At 46.2% G+C, this 11,368-nt stretch overlaps 1 protein-coding gene across 3 annotated transcripts in view; it reads right to left on the reverse strand.

Annotated features, from left to right (window-relative positions):
• Pappa2 (pappalysin 2) overlaps window positions 1–6,240 on the reverse strand; it is a 276,315-nt gene extending 270,075 nt beyond the window's left edge. The window contains exons 1-3 of one of the 3 annotated variants that reach the window (XM_063272601.1): window positions 6,028–6,240; window positions 4,061–4,301; window positions 2,510–3,778 (exon numbers count right to left, since the gene is read on the reverse strand). In XM_063272601.1, the coding sequence (XP_063128671.1) occupies window positions 2,510–3,428 (919 nt within the window). In that variant the 5' untranslated portion in view covers window positions 3,429–3,778; window positions 4,061–4,301; window positions 6,028–6,240. Of the gene's footprint in view, window positions 1–2,509; window positions 4,302–6,027 lie in introns of those variants that run through there. The other 2 variants (NM_001427778.1, XM_063272600.1) reach the window with 2 other exon arrangements.
• Between the last annotated feature and the right edge of the window lie 5,128 nt (window positions 6,241–11,368).

Here is an 11,368-nt window from a genome sequence, read left to right on the forward strand (position 1 = left end):
CTCAGTGTAACTCAAATCCCACCAGACTAGGAACAGATACACATCGTCTTTGGGGCCCATGCCAGCAGAAGGGAGGAAGATGGATGTTGAGAGCTGTAAAATTGTTCGAAGAGATTCAAGTCACACAAAGTAGAGGTTCTTATTGCAGGCGACTTGATTTTGGTAACCTCATGATCCTTAGCCATGTAACTCACAGGTGAAATACCAGCAGCATAGACAATGGGTAGACATTGACACTAAATCCTAAACAGTCTACTTGCTGAGTCCAAAGAATTAGGCCTTGCTATCAATTCCTGCATCCCACGGGCTTTTATCCTCCCCTGATAATTTGGGCTGAACACAAGTCTGAAGGAAAATAGAGGGTAGAACACGAGGGCAAGAGACTTGGTTGTCATCTTGCTCTCCACCTCTTACAGGCAGACATAAAAAGGGAGGTCCCAGAATGCCAAAGGAGCCACTTGGATTTGAGGGAAAAGAAACCTTAGAAGGTAAATTGCTGGAAATGATTTCCTGCCAATTTTACATGCTCTGAGAGGAGAGGAGGGTTCGGCTGGGCACTGGAAGATCTGAATGTGTGCCGTGGCAGTGTGGAGACAGTGGCTGGTGATAGACAGGCAAGGCAGGGTGGTATGGTTTTCCAGAGGTGAAGCAAAGAGTGGGGAACTGCAATCAAACCACATCATAGCTCTCCTTGAAAAGGGTGAGACAGAAGAACTGGAGAGGTAAAGGGCAGAGGTCAGGTGCCCGTCCTTGTTCTCCAGGATTGGACTTTAATAACCCCCAAGCAATGGTCTCCCACATACATTCCTTTTGGATTCTTCTCTCAGCCTTCACAGCCAGGGAACAGATCCCAGGTCTCTATGTTGCTACTGCAGGAGGAAGCATCTTCAGATCCGTGTGGGTCTCGAGCTAGACTGCAAGCTCGCAGGCTCCCTGGCAGATGGGCACTAGGAAGCCAGACTAGGCAGCACAGAGATGTCATCTGGGGGAAACTCTGAGGCTGCCAACTCCGATCAGATAATCATCTCATTATTTCTTCCATTTTGGCCCCAGAATAAGGATTTCCTTCTCCTCCTTCTCGGCCCCCACCTAGCTTACAGCCTGGCCCCTTCTCTCACCCCCTCTCCCACCCAAAACTAAAGTAAAGCCACATGGCTGGAGAGTGCTCAGTGTCTGGGAATCCCAGATTCCAAACTCGAAATCGCAGCCAGAGAGGGGGAGACGCAGTGTCCACAAGGATGTTCCAGCGACACCCCACTGGAAGAGTCTCTTTCCCTCCAGAGTTCTTTCCCTAGCCTGCAACTTATTTGGAGGCTCTCAGAGACCTGAGTGGTTTTTGTTGTTGTTGTTTTGGCTTGGGTTGTGGTTTTTTTGCGGGGGGTTGGTTGGTTTTGTTTTGTTTTTTGTTTGTTTGTTTGTTAAGGAGCTACCAAATGATTCATAAACTCCTGCATTGTTCTCCCCCCTCCTCCTGCCAGCCTGTCTCTGACATGCCCCACATTGCCTCAGTTTCTCCATCAATGTAATGGAACTGAGAAACAGGAAAGGATGTGTGGCTAATCTAGATTGGTGTCACCAATTTTTCTTATAAGTATTATATATATGTACATATATATATATTGCATAAAGTAACTTGCTCTCCTTGTGACATTCTTCTGCATATTTGTCCCCCACTCTCATTTGGTGAAGGGCCTAAAAGAATAAGGAAACACCAAGGGATAAAATATCCTTTCCTTACCCTTGCCTGAAATCAACCTCTCCAGATAGGAAAAGAAAAGCAACAGTTCCAAACCCAGCTCTTTGCCATTCTGGGTGTCTCTGATAATCAAGATAAGCACAGGTCGCAAGCCCAAATAAATGCTTCTCACTAGCATTACGGAGTTAGGTGCATTAAACAAGTTTTCACATTTAGGTCTTCATAACAATAGCCGGGGCTAGGAGTCAGGATCCTGGACTCCAATGTCTACCTTTCCCAGCAGATCTGTTGAGGTCAAGAGATGGGGATCTACAGTGTAGCACAGGTGCTGCCTTCCTTCCTAGTTCCCGGGTGGCACCCTGTTCCCTTGCTGTTTGGACCCAATTGGCCATTATTCACTACTCCCATCCTTGGACTGTCTGCTTTCCAGAGGTGCCTGGGTATCCCACGCTAGACTATGACAAGCAGTGTGACCTCCTCTTCCTCCTTGACAAAGAATCCAAGTCTGTTCCCTTTAAAAGGGGGAAAGATCTAAACGGAAGTCTCCTAAAGTGCATTCACCATGAGTAGAACTCCACAAAATCAATAATAATAATGATGTCTTGGGTAGGAGTCATTTTCCCTTTCATGGTCTACGCTACTTCTGCACTGATGAATAACCCCCACCCTCACACAGCCCCTCTAGCTAAGCTTTCTTAGCTTCCCTGCTTTAGCCTATTCCCCCTTTCTGTTCTCTATGTGTACCCACAACAGAAATGGAGCCGGCCACACCCCCGGGACCCGAGAAAACCCAGGAGTAGGATAGGACATTACCTGCAATGATGGCTGGGTTGCTCTGTCCTCCCTCTGGTCTCACCCAGGCTTCCACTGTGAACGCCTCCCGGGGAATCTCAGCCAGCACTTCTGGACGCAGCAACAGCCGCTCCCTCTTCCCAGAGAAATACAGTACAGGCAATCCTCCTTGGGGGTTAAAGGTCTCTGCTCTCTGGGCAGAGGCCCCTCCACCATTTTGGATTGTGCCCTCCAATGGACTGTTGCTATCTCCGTGCTTAAGGGGGTCTTTAGGCCAAAGCTGAACATCCTGAGGGGTATTCTGGGGGTCTCTGGTCATATCTTCTGCCTGCCTCTTCTGCACTTGGCGAGGAAGCCTAGACTTGGACTGACCCTTCCTCTGGGTCTCTGCTGTGGGTCCCTTCTGGTATGTAAAGGTGGTAATGGTGGAGACAGCAGTTTCTGAGCTTCCCCGAATTGCAGGCTCACCTAGAGCCTCCTTAGATCCTCCCTTGCCAAGATAAGTGTCATCATCTCTCAGCAGCTGCGATTGCCCAATAGGACCATCCCCTACCCACGGGGCAGCTGGCTGCTCAGACTTTCTCTTCACTCCTGCTGGGTTTTCAGTCAGGTCTCTGGGAACACCACTTGGAGCCTGTCTCTCTGTGCTTCGCTGACTCCATTCTGCATACTGTGTTTGCTGCATCCCCACAGGATAGGACCTTAGGTAGTTTTCATGGTGGCTTGGGTAGACCCCAAAGGGATGATGCTGTGGAGCACATCTGGGTCTTCGAACCTTGTACGCCAGCCAACAGCGTTCCCCTTCCAACAGCGCCTGGTTCAGGTGTGCCCTCTGGGCCAGGTATTTCTTGCGAGTCCAGCCCAGCTCGGAGTTGGTGGTACTGAATGCCCACCCAGCCAGGACCACCAGACTTATTCTCAGGACCTTCCAACACATCATATCTCCTTCAGCTTGCTCCTTAAAACCCGAAGTCAGCTTCTGGGTACCACACAAGAATGATGGGAAGATGGAAAAGCAACCAGCAATGGATTTGAAGTCACCAGGAAAACTGTTTGATTCACAAGCCAAAAACTTTCTCAAGTAGCCACAGAAGAATGCCTTTCCTGACTACCTGTCCAGGGGATTTAGCCAGCCCCGGTGGCTTCTGTAGCTTTTGGTTTCTCTCACCTTCTTCCTTGACCTCTCCTGATTGATTTCAGTCCTTCAGAATGAAGTTAAGTGTTCTTCCTTTGAAACTCCTCCCAGAGACCCAAGGTTTCCTTTTCTTCCTTCAGTAACTCCTCTCCTCACTGATAAGAGAAGAGAATGTAGGACGTAAGCCAAATTCTCTCAGATACATACCACCCCATCTGGTCATTCAAAATAATCTTATTCTCTAAGGATCTCTTCTGTATCTTCTTCCTTCCCTAGGAGTTAGTGTCTCTTTTTAGAGCCCATCACCCACAATACACTCAACTTAAAGTAAATTGCTAGGAAAAAAAAACTTTTAGGCTTAGACATAATTTGATGCTTATTTTCTAAAAGAATGCAAAAATCATCTGGAGGCATAAAGATCCAAACTGGTACTTAACTTTCTCTCCTCAGATGTCCTCAGCCAGGTGTCCATGCAGCTTCCACTCTGCCTGGGTAGGTGTGCACTCCTGCAGCGTGGCACTCAGGGTTGTTGACTATTGAAGAGACTGTTTTAATTCCTGTCCAACTTGTTGGTAGGCTGCAAGTCTCTGTAAAGTTCTCTGGCTGCCAGTCTGCTGGTCTCCTGATCAAATGAGTCTGGGAGTGCTTGGTTTCACCTTCGGAGAGACTGGTGGGTCCCTAAAGATGGATAAAAAGACCAATACGAATGGCATATACATCAAGGGACCTGTTCCCTCTGATATCTCTCTCTCTCTCTCTCTCTCTCTCTCTCTCTCTCTCTCTCTCTCTCTACCTATAATTATCTCCTTGGGTTTTTTTTTTATTTAAAGACAATGATGATGTCAAAGCTAATAAGTTTGATGCATCACACTCCACCTACTCCCTGTTCCCTCCTCTCTCCTGAGAACCCCCTTCCCCCCACCTCTCTGAGGCACAAGGGACAGATGATCCTCTTGGTTTCCCCAGTAAACATCACAGGCTTTCTCTCTCAGCAGCCGCAGCCTACACAATCAATATAAAACAATCAATACTGTTTTGGAGCATGCCTTTCTGTGTGTAGCCTCTCTCTCTCTCTCTCTCTCTCTCTCTCTCTCTCTCTCTCTCTCTCTCACACACACACACACACACACACACACTTTGAATGGACCTGGTCAATAAACACCCACTAGCCTTTTGGAGACCATTCACATCTCTTGATTTAACACGAGCCTCCTATATTTTTTTTCTTATTTTACTCTATCATTTCAGATTTAAAAGGACAGTAGCAAATTCTCTTCCTCTTGGACACTGGAGGAAAGGGGAAATCAATTACCTTGCCGCGAGAAGCACTAACTGGAAACCCCGTGTGCTCCTAGCTTATAGACATACTTTTTCTCTCAGAAGTTTCTCAGTCTAAAGTTAGTAAAAGTCACCATATGCTGAGTGAACAAATAAACAAACGAGGTGCTCAAAAGAAGTCATTTACACAAATGAACAGCTATTCTTTGATTGATCTGAAATGAATGAAGCAGATGGGGGAGGAAACACTGAGTTTAACCTTCCGCATTGTTTGCCTTGGTGTTGGACGCCAGCCTTCTTAAAGGCTTCCCATCCCTTGCAGGAACATACATGTATACAGAACACACTGGACAAACACATGGACACATGCAGAGAAGGTAGGCATGCTTGCCCACAGGTAGTATAAAATAGGTATAAATATGCACTGAGCCCCTCTTTCAAGTAATAAGAAAAATCACTTACACTTTTAAAATCACTGCTTCTGCTGCTCCTATCTAGCCCATACAGCCCACATGCTCTGGAGTAAGATCAGGGTCCTTCCTTCACTCTAGGTCTCCTCATCTCTCTGAACTTCTTTCTTCCAGTTAGTAGGTGACTTAACTGCTTTTAAAATATTGTGTCCTGTGCACCCCATCCCTCATGCACCCTCTTTCCTCGTGTAGCATGGAATCAAGCCTCAAAGCAACTCCCGAAATCCAGCAGCTCTGGATTCAAGCAGGTGGACACTGCTGAGCAGGTCCCCTAGGTCCTCGACTGTCCCTTTTTCTTTATAACTTCCCTTGCTCCGTGCACTTTTCTGACTCAGTTTTCCCCACTTGAAGCAGATCAAGAATAGAAATTGAGACTGGGGTGGGGGTAGAGAAAGCCAGAAAAACAGAGGAGAGGAGGAGGGAGGAAGGGAGTCAGGGAGCAAAGAGGGAGAGGGAGGGAGGGAGGGGGAGGAGAGAAAGAGAGAGAGAGAGAGAGAGAGAGAGAGAGAGAGAGAGAGAGAGAGAGATATTAGGGAGAGATAGATGGCTTAGCTTCAGAGGAAAAAAAGAGATTCAGGCAAGAAGAGAAGTCAACCCCTCCCCTTGCCCCCTTGCCCCCTTGCCACCCCAAGGACCCTCAGAAAAACATCTCCTACCATTCATTTCAGGAAGGGGGATAGGACCTCAGAAAAGGGTTCCGCCTGCTTTTCTCCCCCTGAGTGTGTGGGTGATCTTGCATCCCCTATAGGACTCTCCTGGCTCTCAGCTGCTAGTAATCCATTCATAAGATTTCAAGAGGCAACACCAGACTCAGGCTTCCAGTTTAGTTTCTCTCTCTCTCCCCTTCATTCCTTTGCACACCACTCTTCAGCTCTTGGCAGTCCAAAGTTTAAAAAAAAAATGTTGAACCATTTCTGTGTTTTCCTCCTGTTGTAACTTGGGCTGTGACATCATAACCCTGCCCACCAACACCCCACCTCTCTCCCTTTCCACCCCCCCTCACCAGCCCCATGCCCCCAAACACTCCCCCCACCCACAAAGAAGAAGGTCTCCTGTCAGTTCTAATGTGTGAAAGCACAAAGCTCCTAGAAGGTGCCCCCTCTTTCCCCTCGGTGCCCCTCCTGCCTCCCCCTCCCTGCCTTACCCACCGCTCAGCCCGGCTCTCCAGGCTTTTAACAATGATCCCATCTGTTTGACATGTGCGGAAAGGTGGGCTGGATTCAAATAATCTGTCAAGTGAAACGGATCAAAAACACAGCAACCCCCTCCTCAATTCCATCACACACGCTCACACAGACACTCATACCCCAAGCCGGAGCAAAAGTGTGAGCGAAGTCAGACTTACACAACGCCCACCCTTGATGCCAGGGAGACAGACACCAAACATGCCAAGGGAAAGCACAAATTTATACATATATAAATTCTGTTGCTTATTTGTTTATGAGAGACACCCACACCCCAAGTCTTCAACCCCTCTCCCTCAAACCCTGCCACTCCGCAAAGTGCACAGATTTGAAAGCTGGTAGAATCTGTTTTGAAATCTCCAACGAGAGGGTTTTTCCCCCTTTTTTTCACTCCAGAGCACTATCTGTGACGATCAGGCTCAAGCAGGGTTGCCAGCAAATGCAGGAGGCCCCTTCTAGGGTACAGGCTTTCAAACCAGCAAAGCTAGAGGGAATGAATTTAAGGACACACAGCAGGAGCTGGCTGAATTCATTTTATTTTGACGGGGTGGTTGGGGGAGGAATATCATTTCTGAGATACCCAAGGAATGAAAGGAGAGGGTATGCATTTCTTAAACAGTCCTTGCAAGAGGAGCGGTGTCTTGGTCTGCAGGTAAATCCAGAAGGCAAGAAATTGGAACTGTATAAAGGAGGACCAGGATAGAGAGGGGGAGCAGGAAAAGAGGAAGAAAGGAAAGAGAGAGGAGTAAGGACAGAGAATGGGGATATGGGGAAGGAGAGAGGGGAGAAAGGGTGAAAGGCAGAGAAGGGGCCAAGGGAAAGAGGAGAAGGAGGGTGAGAGGAGAGACAGGGAAAGGGAAGAAGGTGAGGAGGAGGGGAGACAGAAGGGGAAAGGGCTGACCTGGAAGAGGCAAGGCAGGAGGGTTGGGAAAGATGAATCTGGGAGCAGGAAGGATTGGGAGAGAGAAGTGGGGAAGACCTGAGGGGAGATTGAAACAGGGGAGGAGAGAAGGGGGAGGGGTGGCGAGTACATGAACTCTGGAGACCAGAAAGGCAGTTAGAGCCACGCTGGGTAAACACAGCGAGAGCACAGAGGCAGGTGAAGAAAGTCACTGAGGAAATGGGGCCGAGCAAACAAAGGGCACACAGTGGAGGGACTGTCTCTGGGACAGAGCTCATTTTTTAAAACACCGGAGTCCAGCATTGTCTCTGTAAAGAACCCCTTCTTCCCACTCCTGCTGCCAATCTCTCCTCTTTTACCATACCCATCTCACGCTCCTCCCCTTACCTTTGTGGTTCTAGCATGCCATCCCCACCCCCTGGAAAATCCACGAAGAAAATTCTAACACCCACCCACCCCCACCCCACCCCCAAAAAAGAAAAAAGAAAGAAAAAGAAAAAAAGAAACAAACAAAACACCTTGTTAAAACCCCTCTCTTTGTTCTAGCCACTAAGGATTCTGGACTCTGTTATCTAGAGTGGGTTGTGTGTGTGGCCGTCTCTATTTCATTTTGACACAAATTGTTTCCTTCAGATGGCAGGGGGAGTTTGCTTGTATTCACTGCCACCGTGGGGGCTGCTCTGTTCCCATAAGCAGTGTCATCATTAATATTAGGAGGCTCTGAGCAGAGAGAGGAACAGGTCTATGCCAGCATCCAGAGTATTAACAGAGAAAGAGAAGGAGAGACCCTTACTATGGTGAGTGGTCCTCTTTGACTTCCTAATTCCAAAATCTGAGGGAAAGTCTCAGCTGGGAGCCTGCCAAGGAGTGTAGTAATAAAAGCGTCCTAGAGCACAAGCAAATGTAGCGTCTATATATAGGACCCGGGTCTGTTTTAGCTACTTGCAGAGTAAAATGACACCCGGAAACAAACATTTCGACAATATGTTTATTGGAATCCTATTCAGCTGGTCCTAGAAAGAGTGGAGAGAGTTTGAAAAGACTTCACTAGAAGGTTTGAAATTGTTGCTTTCTGCTCATCTGTCTCTGATGCTCAGAGCTGGGCGTCAGTGGTACCTCCTAGGGCAGTTCCAGCTCTCTTTAGGGTGACTTACAGCCCCTCTTTTTCACAGGTGAGGCAAAGCCACACACTTAGTAGCAGGGTCCTGGGTAGCATTTAGCTCTCACAAGTCCCTACCCACCTTCGTTGTTGTATTTCCCTGTCTGTGCCCCTGCCTTTACCTGTCTTACTCAATCTGCCAGGCCAGTGTCATGAGACAAGAAAAGAAAATCAGAGGCTGGCCTCTCCCCTCCATGTTTCACATCCAGATAAAAAGCCTAGGGAACCCCTATAGGTCAAACAGTTCTGTAGTTCAGAGCCACATAGCACTCAGAAGGGAAAGCAAATCTAGATCTCACTCCCGTTCCTGTGCATTCTGAGCCAAGAGAAGCCCCATCTTCTTGTAAAACCATTGCTAAAGAACCCTATCTCCCCCATTACACACAATACAATGTCTTGTAAATTATCAGTTCTGTCAATGATTTTGTTTTGAAGAAGATTGCCTTTATGCAAATAGATCAAGGAACTTCACACGTAGGCTATGCTTCCCAGCACCCTCAGGAATAGGTATGGCAGAGGCTGCACACCAGAGGTCTAGATCTTTCCTGGCGCAAGTATTTCTGTTAAGCTTTGAGCCTTGGAACCAGTTTGTAGGGTCTGCTAGGTGACGGAGAATCCAAAAGTAATGCTAGACCCTTCTCAGTTCACAAAACAAGGGCTTTTTCAAGATCAATGCTGTAAACGGGACTGCTTTTTGCATCCCCAACAGTCGATGGCCTAATAAGAATGGTAACAATCGAAAACTGGCTCTGCATTCTGCCCAAGCACACTTGTGTGTATTCTCTCTCCCTACCCACTTTATGCCCATTTTACATATCAGGACTCTGAGGATGAAAGAATCCAAGCCACAAACCCGCAGACCATAAGAGCGCATCAGGGAAAAAGAAAAACTCAACTACATTATGCCAGGTGAGAGAAGCCAGTCTCGCTGGGCTGGCTATGTACACTGTGATTCTGAAAGGCAGGACTCTGGAGGAAGAGAACAGGTAAGTGCTTGCTGGGAGCTGGGGAGTGGGAAGAAAGGAATACAAAGACTACAGATGAACTGGAGGTCTTTATCTGGAAAGTCATGAGTGTATACATTTATTAAGGCAAATATATCTAAGTTATACCCCAATAATGGGAGGGAAAATGGAGCAGGTGATAGAACGATGTTCCCTTGACATCCCGCAGGTGGCAAAGACTGAAAGAAGCAGGGGTGTGAGCTTGCCCTACTCCACCTGATACTCTGACATAAACTCCATGGGGAATCTGTAGCAGCAGACTAGTCGAAGCAGATATCTGCCTTATAGTCACAGCTTCCTCAGCCTGGAGATTCAACAAACTAAATAACTAAGTTCCAAATGAGCACCACCATGTATCTGCCCAGCTGTGGGAACATTAATGAGCTCTGAACTACCTAGATTAAGACACTGGAGCCAAGACCAGTAATCCCCTACTAGATCATGCCTGAAATCATAGAATTTTTTTAACCTAAATATTTTCTAAGCAATATTTTTCTAAGACTCTCTCTCTCTCTCTCTCTCTCTCTCTCTCTCTCTCTCTCTCTGTATATATATATATGAGGTATTTATTATATGTAGTCACATATATGGCATATATATATGTCAGTCAATGCCCAGTTACTACAAATATTCCACAGATATAAGGATACATTAGCGGTAAGGACCCACAACATTGATTTTTGTCATTAAAGATATATATTAAAATGTAATGGCATTAAAACACTAATGTACATAGATGGAGATGTGTGTGGAGTTTCAGTGCTTAGCTATATGCCATTGTCCCATATGTAACAAATCAAATATCAAAATGAGAGTATTTGATATTAAAATATTTAAATAGAAACTTTTTAAATTTTGGTGCTATACCTCAATTTTAATTTTTGATAATTTCACAAATATGATACTAGTATTAACAATAATAAAAACTAATATTTATTATTAAAATATATCAAGCACTGTTTGTATTGGTGTGGTATGTATGCATATGTGTATGTGTGCGTGTGTATGTGTGTATATGTGTCTATATGTGTTTGTGTGTAAATTAATTCAATCTTCCCAATGTTTCTATGAGGTAAGTGTTGCTACCTCTATTTTCAGATGAAGATTAACATTTACTGAGCATAAATATACTCTTGCTAAACATAACATCATTATAGATATACTATGCCACAGATATAACATCTCACTGAATTCATTAACTATCTGTTGAGATAGTTGTTTGATAACTTTTCCTGGTGAGATACAAACAAATATTTACTCACCCCAGTTCATCAACAGAACAAAAGACAAGTTGCATCGAGGTCCACCATGCTGAGCTAATGAATTTACTGGGTTTAGTTTTAGTACCATAAGTGACTCTAAAGCAGTTACGTTATACCATCCCAGCGAGCCTTCTCCCTCCCATAAACTCTAACACCCATCAAGATGTATGCAGGAGCTGAAGAGCATACAGGCTAGAACCCCGGGTGAAGCTTTGCTGACCGTCTCCCTCACATACACTTCTGTGAAGGCATGTCTGATTTGGTATTGCACCTAACCTTCATCTAACCTACTTTACCTAGACCCAATCTTCGCTGTGTTTTTTTTTGCTTATTTGGACTTCAGGGATGCTCCAGAAGTCTCTGCCCTGTGGTAGCGATTGTCATGTTGTACCTGGAGAAAACGGATTGTCCCGCTCTGGTCCCTGCTTCCAAATGAAAAGCCTGGACCCACAAATTAAATCAACTGAGCTCTCTACCTGGAGGAGAG

The sequence above is a fragment of the Rattus norvegicus genome, chromosome 13 (genome assembly GCF_036323735.1).
Source record: "Rattus norvegicus strain BN/NHsdMcwi chromosome 13, GRCr8, whole genome shotgun sequence".
In the NCBI taxonomy this organism is placed as follows: domain Eukaryota; kingdom Metazoa; phylum Chordata; class Mammalia; order Rodentia; family Muridae; genus Rattus; species Rattus norvegicus.